Below are 15,058 nucleotides of genomic sequence, written 5' to 3'. Positions count from 1 at the left end.
CAGAGAACGCCATTATATTCTCCATAAAGCAAGCTGTAGATTTCTTCCACAATTTCCATGCTGGCATACTTTTTAGAATGCGAGCACAATAAAAAGGAATAAAAGCGACTTGAGTCATGGTACATATTTTGCTCACTTCATTTCAACGTACAGAGCAAAACTCTCTTGCTTCAGTACAGGCCCTTCATTTCAATGAAAATTACCTCCAGGCATCGTATCTACTGCAAGCATGTGGGTGCAAGTCCGTCGCCATGTTGCGCATATTTTGACAGCATCTGCCACTTCGTCGTGGCATCTTCTGATTCGATCGTGTAAGACATTCGGTACACCCACACGTTTGCTGCACATGCACGAATAGCGAAACCGCATGAGCCTAAGAGAGGGCTTCTATGAATAGAGACGCGTTCATCATCATCTTCCCTTGTGCATCGCCATCGGCCATCGTAAAGTGCAACTATTTTCCCTCTTCGCAGTGGTTTACCCTTCGTTTTCTCAACCACAAACCCCCCCCCCCCCATTAACCCTATACTTCTTCCCGCGTCTGTGGGCGAGGGACAAAGTTTCGCGTGCCTGACTGTCACGTTGCACTTGCTAAGCACTCGGTAGTAGCACGTTTGCTAGACAAACTGCTTGCGGGATGTGTAAAGTGACGGCATTTCATTCATCCCGCTCGTTTAGTTCGATCTTTTGGCACTCTTTCAGCGGCATGTACTCTTTCTTTCGAGTTGCAAATATTTTCCATACTCTGCCGAGGATAGCAAATCCTTCACTGTAATGGGAATTGTTGTTTGTTCGTCATATTCATTCGATCACATATTACTGCGAATATAGAGTATCCCTCTGCAAGGATACGTATTTCAAAAGGCGCAAATGTTGAAAGGGCACTTTAATTCCCTTCCGCAGCTAGAAGCACACACGCGCAGCAGGCCCATTCTTTCCGAAGCGTCACAAACATCTTCCGACTGGGACACAACAAAACGACGACAAAAAAAAACAGCTAATCGGTCGATCGTTTCGTCGATCGGATTGCAGGGGCACCACCAAGCCGCTGCGACCGAGAAGTAAACATTGCAAAACAAACAAACACGCACGCACACACGCACACACTATTGAAACGCGGTGCCTTCCCTGAATGACCTCATAGTTCATTAGCACAGCAGGCCCTGTTCGTGGCGTGGAATGCTGTGTGTGCGCGAATCGCGTCGCTTATAAATCCACCCATCGCTTGATTGAACGTCTGACCTCTCGCTCTGCCTTTAGCCCGTCCGATGGCGTGCCCCGGCCATAGGTCAGCCCAGCTTGCTGTGTGTGAGATCGCGATTTCGGAGATCACATCCGTGAGTAGGCGGAGAGACCACACGAAAAATCGATCGGCAAACAGCTTCGGCGATCGTGTGCGAGTTCGCTAGGGCACGAATTAAAACCGTTGCCAGTGGCGCGCGGTGAGTGCTGATAACCTTCTTGTTTTTTTTTTGGGAGGCCGCTTCCATTTTGTGCCGCCGTGAACCTTTTGACCTTTCTGTCTCTTTCTCTCGCGTCGCGTAAGAGAGTGGCGTCGTGATAGAGCCGTGGATTTGCCCGGAACCTCCTCCACGGCAATGGCGTTTACCTTCGTGCTTTTCCGCGCGATAGCCTTTTACTTGACCCGTGTCTATTTGAGGCCTCTCATTCGGCTGTGTGCATGGGTGTATGTGATGCGCTTCGAAGATGAAGTTTCGCGTGTCATCGTAAATTCCGGTTCTGGGAATTCATTCTCCCGTCTATACACTCTGTTTGTTCTGGATTTGATGCTTTCATTTACGCTGATGTAACACATTTGTTACTTTGTGGCTCGCTCGATACCAAATGTGTCACCGATTGCTAATCTCGTTCCATCTCTCTTTCTCTTCTTCTTAACACATTCCCACAGATTATTATGGAAAAGGCAAAGGCTTACATCAAAAACGAATTACGTGGGGGCTCCCTAGCGCCATCGGAGCCCCCGCCACCACCACCGCCGCACCACCACCAACAACATCACCACCAGCCGCCTCCACCACCGCCACCCAACTCCTCCTCCGCCCACCATCCATACCACCCGCACCAGCAGCAGCATGGACACGGGCAGCATGGACCACCAGGACCTTTACCACCCCACCCGGCACACCTACTTCCGGCCGTGTCCCAACACAGCAGCACCCCCGTCTCGGCGGCTTCCTACCACCCACACCTACCACCAGTGAAGCCCCGCTCACCGTCCATCGCCTCCGTAGAGGACACCTCCAACATCTGCTACGTGTGCGGTGCTCAGGGTGCCCTCGACAAGTACTACCTGCGAGTGCGCCAAAACCCGGACAATCCGAACGAACCGCACTTCCCGCTCCTGGAGGAGTACAAACCCCCGTACGGTGTTCCACACTGGACCCCGGCCAAGGTGGGCGTACGATCGTGCTACCTTTGCTTCACAACCTTCGCCCAACAGTGGGACTATCACGAGCGTGAGGGCAAACCCGTGGCCCAGCGATTGTACTGGCTAAAGCGCACCGACGACAAAAGCTACATCGGTGCTGACATGAACAGCCAGGGAGAGTACGCCGCACAGGTCCTTGGCTTGAGTGCGGATCATTTGGGTGGTGTCCCTGGCGGTGGTGGTGGTGTTGGTGCTGCGGGGTATGGTGGTGGGGCTGGTTCCGTGGGACGCCCTTTACCCGAGAGTCCCCGTGGTGCGTCGGTTCAACCTTCACCTGGGGCTACAGGACCTTCGTATCCTCTTCCGGTTGCACCACGCAACGAAAGCCCCCTGCGAGGGACAGGAGGTCCGAGGGAGCGCACCGAATCCCCCCAGGTGAAGGGTGATACAGGGCCCGGTTCCTCCTCGGGACCCGGTTCCACACCCTACCATCCGGCGAAACGCTTCCTCGAGAATCACCTTGCGAGTCAGGCTGGTGGTGCAGGACCTGGTTCATCTCCCAACGTTCCCGTCCAGTCGCACCCCCCGGTGCCACCCGTTGGTCAGCGACCGTCAAGCCGGAACGAGAAATCAACCACCCCACGGCCCGGTTCACATGATAACCCTTCACCGGTACCCTCACCGGCGAGCGGAACATCCGCCGCTCTACCGAACCTGCGTTACGATGGTCGCAAAATGTCGTCCTTCGCGCACCACAAGCTCAAGATGGTGAACTACAACAGTGCGGGGGTGGCAGGATCCGATCACCACCGGAACCAGCAGCAACCGGGTTCGTCCTCGTCCACCTCAAACCTCGGGTCACACTCCAGCCAACTGCAACAGCAGCAGCAGCAGCATCATTTGCGGTTGGAAGAGGAAGGCGCACTGGACCTGCGGAATTCAGCACAGGGTGGAGGGGGGCTTGGTGGAGGAACCGGGGGTAGTTCGTCGTCCACCGGAGGGTTGCTGCCGGTGGAGGAGAGTAGCTTGCGTGGAAGCGGAAGTAACAGCAACGGGAGCACCGGAAGTACCGGCACGGACATTCTCGATCTGTCGATGCCGGACAAAAACTCGATGACGGAGGTGTGTTACGTGTGTGGGGACGAGCATCGGCGGGGTAGCCTGATGGAGATTGCCACCGTGAAGCCGAAGGATGTGAAGGATCAGGAGAAGCCGTACTTTCCCATCTTCGACGAAACGCACGCTCGGTAAGTGGATGCGGGCTCGGTGGTTCGCGAGAGAAGGTCCTTTTCTCCGATAGTCCTCATTCGATTAATGGGGCGGGTTTTTGTGTTGTTGTTTGCAGACCGGCACGATCGCGACCGAAGGACCCGAAGGGGATGGTGCAGGCGTGCAAGGCATGCCATCAGTATCTGCTCAATCAGTGGCAAACGTTCATTGTAAGTAGCATTGTGTTGTTTTAGTTTAAACGAACATTTTCTTGGGCAAAGTAGCTCGTTCACGCAGCTACAATCAAATGTCTAAATCTGTTCTCCTCCGTATAAGCTCTCCATGCCAGCTTGAATGGCTATAAATCGAAGAAATTCTCCATTCACCGTGATACCATTTTCATCTCGAATGAAATGGGGTTGCCAGTGGGTAAAATGAGAGAAAATCAATAATCTTTTTCTGGGAATTGAAGCAGCAATCACAAAAATGTGATATTGATTTAGCTGTTTTTGGAATGGAAGCGATGGCAATTTCCACATGTTGAAATGTTACTCTAATGAAATGTTACTTTTTTATTTTATTTTTAGTTTATTTTGTTTTATTTATTAGTTGTTTTCCGGTACATAATACATGTTACATTATAATGCTAAACACCTTTTTAATCTAAAAAGATTACAATACAATCATTCATATAGCTTTTTGATTGTTTTAAGATACTTGTATTTGTTTGCAAATGTTGGAAGGCTTATGTCATCCTTGAATATCTAATTGTGGAATCATTAATTAGATATGGATAAAAAACAAAAAATACTCACCTTAACATCTGTTTCTGCTGCCTCTTCTCATACCGATCTTCTTAGATTGCAAAAAGCTAAAGACTTCCAAACACTGCTTCTTGTTACCGTAAATAGCCCGTGTACAATCTCCGTTCACAAAAGCACAATGACTGTCCAGTTTAAAGTAGGCATCACACGGAGCTATAAATAAATTCCAATGCTCACGATCAATAATGACTCATTGCATTTTCAAAGTGTCTAAAGTTTATGGAAAAAATCACTTATTTTGGGGTCATGCAATAACCGTAGTCTTATTTGGTTAAAAAAAACCCCGTCAAACGATGTCTGAGTTGCTTCTTACGTAAAATCGCAAAACTTCGATTGAACATCTGCAAACAAAAAAGAAAAGTACATTAAACAAATCGAATGGAAAATAAGCACGAACTTCCTGCGTGCAGTCGGGGTTTGGTTGGTGTTATTTTTATAACTCATTAACAGCAAGGTAGTAGCGTAGGCTGAACAGCCGTTTTTACAGACGGGTATACTTGTTTGTCACTTTTCCGCTATTATTGAGGGTCAAGCCGCGGTCGAGGTATGGTGAAATGACTTTGTGGTAATGGACGACACTGTTTGAACCTCCATGAAGTCGATATTTGATGTTCAATTGTTTTGTGGTTGTGCGAACATTCGATCTATTTATTCGGCAAAAAGACATCACAATTGCGATCGTTGGACTCCGTAAGTTGGTGTAGATTCAACCCTCGACGAGATATAACGCAATGTGCTCCTATTAATTCACCTCATAGCGGTCTCCAGGTTGGACTAAAGGTGCGGCGACACGCGGTTCCACGACGAGACCGGTATTGTGGAGAATATTCCGCCTCAATCCGGGCTCTCTGTGGCTGCGTCGAGAAGTTGTAAATTTTCACAGCTTCTAACAAATCGGCTACGTTATGAGTCCATTAGCAGCATCCACACAGTACGTGTCGCCAAGCCAAGAGTCAGCGGGCTTTAAAACGCCGCACCCTGCTCACTTTATCCGCCAAACAGCGTGTACGTGGGAGCGCCGAAGCTTCCGAGAAAAAGGGGGTTTTGTTGTCAATTTGTGCTGTCAATTAGCGCGGCGTTTCTGTGTTGCCTTGTTTATTTGCTCTGCCTCCAATACTTGTTCTGTTTACAACCGCCGATCCGGATTCAGTTGGATTGCGTTTGATCAGTAGTGGCATCGCAAGGGTACGACCGAAAACGCAAACGGAACCGGAAGGTTTGGCAGAATACGCGACAAAACGCCGAATCTTGAGGCTGTTGGAGTGATCGAGAAGCTGCCGTCCCCTGGGGTGAGTTTAAATGTGTAAAATGGACGCAACCGAAACTCATCGCTGGTTTTGTTTAACGAAGCGAGAGATTCGTAGCTCGAGTGATTATCGCCAAAGCAGGGGAAAAAAAGGCACAACCCACCCTCCCTCCTCTGTGGGTCGTGGCTTCTTTCGGTCTCCTTCCTTGCTGCCCATTATGTCAACGACGATAAGCGCTGCCTCAGCTGCTACGCGGTCGAACGTGACTCATCAATTGACACACACGCACGCACACACACACTGCATATGACCTTTTCAACGGTGCGCCCCATAACTGCTAGGTTGCGCGAGATTGTGTGCCCCCGTGGTCGTCGCTGTGTTTGGCTTTAACCTTCTTGTTTTTCGTTTCAAGTTTTCGCACAATATTTGCACCCAGTGCCTCTTTGGCTTTTGCTTCTTTTTTTTACGTCGTATTTCTGGTGGCATTCTTCGTAGTTTGTGGGGCCAGTCATCACATGGCCTCCTGAGCAGCGCGATAACTGTGCTAATAAGGCGCTGGTTTGGTTAAAGAATCGTGGTACGAACGGATCCGGATTCAGACCGAGAAATATGCTAACCGGAGATGGTGATCAGTTTGGGTTGGATGCTAGATCGGATTTCGAAATGCTTTACTTGGTGTAAACTTTTATTAGTCCATTTGGCGTTAGTTGTTTGTTTTTTTTTCTTCTTTCCTGTACAATACTGTTCCTAAGCCTCTAATTTTAATTAATTCGTATTTTAAAAGTTTGGCTTTGTAACTTTTTGTAGAGTGTTAGGGAACTAGAGTGTTGAGGACTATGATCAAAGTAACGTGGTTCATTATTTTACATAAGTTCCACAACAGCTTTTCACTTTAATTGATGATGCATGAAACTTAAAATAGCTAGATAATTTGTGGGAAAATGGATTTCGAAAGGGTCTCTTATCTGTCCCAGAAGCTTTACTCAAATAATTTCAATATTGACAAATAACCGCATTATTTGATAAATTGAATTAAAAACATATTTATACTGTACCACGTCTTCTTGGTTTCTACTAAAATAAGCTTCCAATAATAGTATTTCCCACTTTGTTTCTATCTATCGCTTTGTTTTTGTGTGTGTTTATGAAATATGTGATAAGAAGCTGGGATTCGCACTCATTTCACATGGAGTGTGCAACGCTGTCCTCGCTAAAAAGGTGTGTGTAAGTTTGTATGTGCGACGTCCACCATTTGCCAATCGATGGTGTGCCTTCCTGTGGGCCTTTGCGTCACTTGGACCTACGATTCTCACACCCACACCATTAGAAACGGTCAAGTTGTGCAGTGAGACGCTCACGCTGCGGAATCCACACAACGGACCAGCAGCGTAAGACGTCACTATCTGCTAGCCAGACGACGGATGCTTAGGACATCGCTTGGTCGACGATGGCGCTTCAGTATCTCCTTACCAATTGTGGAGTGCGAACTGTGGCCATACTTCATACATTGAGCTACGCGTCGGTTTTGCAGCTATTTTCGAGAACACGTTACGATCTATTTCTCTACCTGCAAGGGTCGATATGTAATTTGCTTTACATCTCACCATGTAATCTATTTGCCTTACCGACAGCTACGGTTTTCAAGTTTCTGTGCAAGATTTGGATGTCGTAAGATTCCAAAGTTTATGAACCGAGAGTGCAATATAAATCACATTTTTTTAAATTTTTCAACGGATGCATGTGAAGATCGAGCAGACTTATCTGAACATAAACAAACCATCAAAGTGTTCTCGTGGTTAAACTGAAATTTAAACCCGTGCTATAAGCTCTAAAACGTACGGTCTAAACATTTAACTTTTAGTTTAAAAGTTTAAAGTGTTTAATAGGCGAAACCAACCAACCTTGCTTAGCTGGATAACTGTGAAGGTATCATGATGACATTGGTACGTAATTAAAATAATAGTGTTGCTATTGCAGCCTTACAGCATCTGTTATAAATTCATCTAAATCAATTTAGTAATGAAAAATATTTTTAAACAATAACAAATTGTACGTGAATTTTAATTTATAAATACATCTTCATGCTAAATGTAACATTAAATGCCAAGTTAAACATTTTTACTGTATGAATTGTTGCACTGCTGCAACCATAAACTAATCGTACAGTTACAAGCCTATAATTGAGGACTTCAAAATAACCAAAGCTTTTTTTTATCATCACAAGGTTACTACGTTGCACTCAAGCCTTTTTTTGTGTGTGAATATTTTAATTGCTTCAAGTGACATTTATTGAGCAGCTAAACAGAAACGTAACCTGTTTGATAGGAAATAGTAACCCACCATGTTATCGTCCTGTGCAATAAAGCACTCCATCTCTATCGGCTTATCGGCATTGGGGGGCTGATTGCGTTGGCAATCGCGCTGGTTTCGTACCAATGGATTCCGGTATTTCTAACCAAACCCGCTCTTTCTCGCTCCTCTCAGGTTGTGGCCCAATGTTGGGTAGAGGGTTTTGGGGATTCCTTTTTTTGTTTCGTTTGTTGCTTATCAACGTACGCTTTGCCACCAAAAAGGCGAACCCCTTACCCGGGCAAAAAACCGGAGGCCTCATTAACCAACGTCGTCGCGCCATCATCCCGCCCACCGTCGCCCCCCTGCTGTTATCGCGCCACCCATACCCGCTTGGCCATGAACTAATACCATTTCTAGTCCACGGCAGCTAATGAGCAGGAAGCGTGCTCTAGGGGTGAAGATATGGTGCCGGGGAAATCCATATCCACGTCCTCGCGGTCTGCCGATCGTCATACCGGCTCGAGCCGGTTCGTAGTGGTGGCGAGGCACGAACCAGCACCAACACTGTGCGGATGATGGCGTCGTGAAGCGTTTAGTGGGGTTTAAGAGTGGTGTTCGGTTTCATCCATCAAATCGATACAGCAGACGATGCGTGCGAATGGATGATGGGTTGGGAGAGATGACGCTATCGATCGGTTTATCATACACACACACAGCTTGCTGCTAGATGTGTTGATGGTTAGAAGGCAGACAGGGAGCTGGGAAGAACGCGTTGCTTTACGGTTCTTTGCGATGTTCCTGAAGTGGGTCCTTTGGCTCAGAAGATTAAAGTAAGATAAGCGAAGGTTTCAGATGTTAGCTTACCACCTAAGATAGTTTTTGATTGATTGGAGTGTTTCTTTTGGAAACGATTTTTTGTTTTTACTGGTATTTTCTATATATTTCAAGATTATATAACGTGGATAGATCATTTTGATATCATATAGTCATCGTTTTTCTGACACGTTAGCTCCAAAGAAGCTATTTACATTTTTGTATGAAATGTTGTAATAATGGCTCTCTTTGATAAAAGACCCCACGTGACCAAGAACCAGTTTGTCGCCATATTTATTTGTGCAACCGACCGGAAGCGAAGTGTTGTAAAAATAAATAACATAAAAAAAAAGCCAGCTGATAACGTCAGCGCGAAACGTCAGAGTTAAAAGCTTTTGGCTTCTGATTTCGCACGTTTAACCACGTGCCCCCGCCCATTATTGAGCGAAGAAGAAGATAACAATTAGTAAAATGTCCGTCAATGCATGAGCCCCCGAGACGAGACTCCTATCACGCAGATGACGATGTTGCTGATGTGTGCGGACTTTCGACTCCCGTAGCAATAAGTTCTCTCGATTTGCCAATGAGGTGTAAGGTCTCTTGACCAATCGAACTCACGCCATCTCGAACCGCCGGGATGCTATGTATTGCGTTCGCCTTCACCACCAAACCAAATCCTGTTGCTTCAGAAAATGGCCCCCGTGACCTTGCATTGCCTGTTTTCTTTTTTTTTGCCGTGCTCCTGCGTTTGTGCGTTTTCCAATGTTTATGCGCGTGCTCTTATCAGCTGCCGGAACCGTTTTATTTTTCAATCGACGCGAGGGTTGAAGAATTTCCTCGACCCGAATATTGCACGAACCAGTCCCCGTTCTAGTGTGGCCCTTGGTTTGGCCCTTTGGTGCTGGTCTCTTCTAATCACTAGCTCCATCACTAGGTTGTGTGCTGCTCAGTGAGAGGAAAGCCAAGCCGCTTTTGCCGTGTGTTTGTGTGGCCCCTGTTGTGTGGCTAGCAAGTGACCCTTGAGGTTTGCCAAAACATCGGGTGCTGCGACCAAACAGTGTCGGTTGATTATGGTTTGTGCTTCCTTGCCGACTAGGGACTGCTGCTGATACGCTGCTGATGAGAGACGCGTTCGTGTTCGGTTGGTTGACGAAGACGTTTTCCCATCGGATTATCTCGACCGTACATCGCTATGGCACGTGGGGTGACCTGCGCGGTTTGAAGGTTTGAAAGGGCGAGACATTGATTACGGTGGCAACCCGCGAAGGGGTCAAAAGGGTCGACGGGGAAAAGGTTATCAAACGAGAGCGGGGAAGATGTTTCGATTGCCCCGACAAGTGCATCGCTTTCTGCGTTCTCTTTTTTTCGTATTTCTAGCGAAACGATTCGATCGCATTAAAGTGCGCCCCCGATGTCTGTGTAAAGGTTGCGTTTCATTAGCACGTACGCACGTATCTGGGCTAAAATCGTGTATGAGAAATTATACGATTGTCTCGTTGCTTTTTGAGCCCTACGCTCTCCTGGGTGAGACCGTGGCTGTGCAAGCTGTTGGAACATCTTTTTCGCTTAAAAGGAGAAGTAACATACGTTTTTATGTAACGTTTTTCATCTGCACCTGCATCACTTAGTTACCCGAACCCTTCTTCCAATGTGTAATACAAAAGTATAAGCATACCTCTGCCTTGTGAATATGTTTTAAAATGACATATTTTCCTGCCTTATAATTAATAAGCAAATGGTTGTGAAACTATACAAGGCATGAAACGGCGACGCAAATAATTAAAAACCATTGTCCCTAGTAGCAGCTGTTGCACAGGGAAAAGTGTCATCGTTGTAGTAATTAAGGTGAAACTCCATGCTGTTTGCAGCTTCTTATTCGTGTAATTGTTTCGCTGTTGTTGCTATTTTTCATACGACAATTTGATGAATAACGTCTGCCTGTGTGTTTTAGATGAAAAAAAAAGGAATGTGTTCCCAAAAACCCCACCAAACCGAGCTGTTTTATTTCATTCGTTCTCCAACAGTTCGGATTGATCCGCAATTTAGCGTTTAGCAGGATTGATTAGCTTAAATTCCCCATCAAACACACCTAACAACACATGGCGTCGAGCCGTTACGCATGATCGGTTTATTTCTGGTTTCATCCACGATCCTCACGCCTATACCGATTAGCATACACAAGCCGCGTTGAGCGGTTCGCGCTGGAGCAGAAGATGATAATGAGCGTCTTTAGCGGTTTTTTTTCTTCTTCTTTCTCTACCTTCCTTCCAATAACGGAAATGATCTTCGCGATCGGATATCGCGTCGCTTTCCTCCTGCACGTGCTTCCGCTTCCCACCGCAGCACCGAAAATGGTAATGAAAAACCGGTTCGTGGTGGTTAGCCACCGTGTCTCCGTGACGAACGCGCCATAACGCTGCTGCGTCGTCGTAACGCACACCACACCAGCCAATGGCGCCGCTTGTTTTTTTTTGTTGTGTATTTTGTGCCATAACGCCGTTGTGCCGTTTGTGTCGGGGGTTGCATTCACAAAACTTCGAGTGCTCAAGCACGCTTGCATAAACTGCGTGCGTGCGCACCTGCAGCTGGTCCGTGCCGATCATAATGGTGATGATGATGATGACGATAATGATGATGATGGTAATCATGAGCGCAGGCAGCGTCTCGCCGATCGTGCCGCGATCACGCGCGTGTGTGTGCGCTCGCCAGTGGCCGCGCTAACATGTTTTAAGTAGCGCGAATGTCATTAGTGGAGCTACTGGCGCGGCGAATTATGGTGAACCGCGTGCGTTTGGGCCGCAGGGGTAAGCTTTTGCAACGTCTTCAGTTAGTTGATGATCGCGCGTGTGATGTTTCTCTCTCTCTCTCTCTTTCTCTCTGTGTTGCTCTTCTGTCGCTGTTCGCTGGCTTGGTTGGTTCGTTGGAAGGCGGAAGTATTGCGCGAGAAACAAAATTCCGTCGCTCTCCGTTTCGGCCGGAGTGTCATGGTGTGGTGGTGGTGGGATGAGACGCCGTGGTACGGGTGGAAATGGCCAAGAAAAGAGTGGCAGGCACGCGGAAAATGGTGATGAACCGGTGACGGTGAATCGCCGTTTAACCCTTCGGTGCATGGGTGGTTTAGCTGGTTCGTCTCACACGTGCTTCGATGGAATCATGCAGGCCATTGGCGATTTATTGGCGTATTTTGTTAATTATCTTTAAAAAAGCAAACAATTGATTAATGCAAAAAATATGCTACCCCTTCATATCACCCTCAGAGGGTTAAGGGTGAACGCCTCCACCCTACCCATCCTTGCCCATTCTCACCGACATAACCCCCCTTCGCATCGCATCCTGTTATACATGCGCATTGTTGTATTTATTTTTTATATAATTTGTGAACCCACCGAAAGATGGTGCCGCCCTCGTCTTTCGACGGCTTTCCTCGTTGTATCTTGAGCAACTCACCCCCACCCCCTCTCTCCACCCCTGACTAGGGGTGTCGGATTGAGACGACTCTGCGTGCGACCTCCTTTGCCCCCTTCCACCCCACCAAACGTGCCGTTCGCGGGGGCTGATGGCAACATTTTTTTGCTATTTACTTTTTTTGTTTGCCACATTGTTTGTTTTTGGCTTCATTGTTCTGGTGGCTGACGTGTGGAAGTGATGGGGTGGGGGAGGGGGTCACAAGGGTGCAGCAGTGCACACCCGCCTCGCCCCCCCCCTCCCCCTCGTGTATGTTTATTCAGTCGGGCATCGGCGACGTGCTGTTTGTTCGAAAACTTCTCTGCACGCGGGCTCTGCCGTAGTTTCTTTTTGTGAGTCTGCCAACGCGCCTACCGAGGGTTTTTTTTTGCTGTTGTTGAGTCCTGAAGCCTACTGGGATCTCTCAAGCGGTCGTGTCAGTTGCCACCGGCAATGTTTGCCGATTGCCAGGAAATGTATATTTTACGCTATGTGTTCTTTGCCCCCGCGCAGTTGGCCAATGTCATTGTTGTTTCGCATTTTTTTCACTTTATTTTTTTTTTGGTTGGGGGGCCCCCTTTTTTTTAAGATGCGTTAATTTTCGGCTTGATCAGTGCTTCCCATCGTCGTCCGCCTCTCAAAACCTGCAAGCCTACACTCGGTTGCCTGCTCGTGTCTATGTCATGTCAAGCTATTCACGAGATTTTCTCTCGCTCTCGCTGGGGCGTGTTGTGGGTTGTGCTTGGGGGCAGGTGGGGGAGGGTGGCGTTAGCTGCTGCGGAAATTTACAGCATTAGCGTGGGTCTCAAGTTCATCCAACTTTGCCTTTACGTCAGGCAGATGACTAATTTAGCATATATTTCTTTCTGCGTCTAATTTTACATCGTGTGTGTGCGCGCGCATTATTTAAGAACAATTTATTTTCCCGATCTCGGCGTGATTGTGGTGTGTGCGGAAGGTCACATGCGGCCGGGAAACCCCGGGGGAAAAATTGGCACTTATTTATGGACATTTAAACGTCCTTTTTTTATGTCACCATTTGAGGGAATGAAAATAGACCCAGTTTAAAGGTGGTTAAGGTTTTTTTTACTCTCCTTTTTTGGTTCATATTTTTGGAGGAGTATTTTTGGCTGCAAGTTTTCTTTCTCTTTCCCGGAAACAATAAAACACAATTGAACAGAAAATCTCTGGTAGAAGCTGACTAAAAATACTCATGCACTTGAAGTGATACTTAGACATCTTAGAGTGTTTCTCTGTACAGGAAGGGTGACTGTCGTTTGCCATCGCGTTAGAAAATCGTTCTACTCCGTATTGATAACTTCTCTCGGTAGCTTGTAGAAGATGGACGTTTCTCATAATAAAACGCATTGTTCTTAACTGTCTGAATGTGCGAACTTTAAAACGTATTTCAAGGATGTGTCGAGGATTCATCGAGGAGTCACATGTACAAACACAAATAGGACCATGGCGACTTACGACATACTTACAGAATATAAATACATAGCGCCGGATCTCGGTCTGGTCGTCGGTTTAATCCGTCGGGCTTATTGCTTGTGTCCATCATTTTCTATCTCAACGGCTCACTTTTGAACCTCTTATCGCCTATCCCCGCCCGGCTCTTCCGGGCGTTATGCCACTGTGTGAAGCCTCCCATCGCTTTTCTCCGGTTTAATCCAGTTTTATCTTATCGTTTCATTAATTTGCAACAAACGCGCTCATATCGAGTTGCGAGTGGAGGCTCCAGAGGCCTCAAGGGGTACGAGAAACACCACCTTCAAACACGTTAGGAAAGTGAGCTTAAGACAAGGAGATCCAACGTGTTACGCTATCATACGACGCGTTGCTCTAATGGTGGTGCATCTTCTCAACGCTGGCGCCATGTTTGCACCTTTCTCTGCGAGGAAAGGGTCCGTGGTTGGAAGGGGGTGAGATGGCACCCTCTCCCTTCTCTGCAGCAGGTTCATTTGCGCTTCAAGGAACCCTTCCATTATATATTATACAACAAGACGACCTCTCTCTCCCCTGTAGCGTCAATGGGGTTTCCATCGCTGGGGAAGGCCGTTTCAGGCGTAAATGATGTAATGGGACGTGTGGGGAAGGGGGGGGGGTGTCCCCACCCCCCTACTACCACTGCTGCGTCGAGTGCTGTGCCGCAAACTTTCTCTACATCCCTTCAGTTAGACAACTGACGGCAAGAGAGTACGCACACACTCAGGCACCGGAACGAGACCGCAAATATCGGCTGTGGCCTCTGCAGCATGCATGTTCGCACCCCCCTCCCCCCTCCCCCCTTTTCTGCCCTCGAGCATTGTTCTTTTCCTCCCCACCCCTGTTTCAGTTTTACGGTCTCATCGTCGGATGGAGAGCGGTGCCCCAGGTCCACACCGTGTTCGAGCCGGTTTGAAGTGGAACCAATTTAAATGAATCCGGAATGTATCTTCACACCGCGTGTCCCGCCTGCACAACCCTGCCTCCCCCTTACACACACACACACACGAACAGTGGGAAAACCGATGAGGGGGAGATAATTTGCGCTGTCAAACGCCTCGCGGTCGCGTCAGTTCGCAGCGTGTTAACGTCAGGAGGGCCGATGTGAACGAAGAGGCCCTCTGAAACATGTGCATTTTTTGTGCTTTTCCTTTAATTGGTGTTTGTTTAAAAGGGTTGGTTGTTATTTAGGTTTTTTTTGTTATAAATTCCCAAAACCCTACCAGCAGCTAGCTGAAGTGTGTTTATTTATTTATTTATTTATAATAACAAATCTTCTGGCTCGAGTGTTCTTACGTTTAAATTTCGGATCAGCTTCGCTTTCGTTACTTTGATAATTTTGTAATTTCATC

The 15,058-nt window shown here is 47.4% G+C and overlaps 1 protein-coding gene across 1 annotated transcript in view; it reads left to right on the top strand.

Annotated features, from left to right (window-relative positions):
* The window catches only part of LOC128721045 (uncharacterized), a 73,995-nt gene that overhangs the window by 13,673 nt on the left and 45,264 nt on the right, over window positions 1-15,058 (top strand). The window contains exons 3-4 of the mRNA XM_053814753.1: window positions 1,910-3,636; window positions 3,735-3,828. Of these exons, the coding sequence (XP_053670728.1) occupies window positions 1,916-3,636; window positions 3,735-3,828 (1,815 nt within the window). The 5' untranslated portion in view covers window positions 1,910-1,915. The remainder of the gene's footprint in view (window positions 1-1,909; window positions 3,637-3,734; window positions 3,829-15,058) is intronic.

The sequence above is a fragment of the Anopheles nili genome, chromosome 2 (genome assembly GCF_943737925.1).
Source record: "Anopheles nili chromosome 2, idAnoNiliSN_F5_01, whole genome shotgun sequence".
Lineage (NCBI taxonomy): Eukaryota > Metazoa > Arthropoda > Insecta > Diptera > Culicidae > Anopheles > Anopheles nili.
This window is presented reverse-complemented; position numbering and strand designations above follow the sequence as displayed.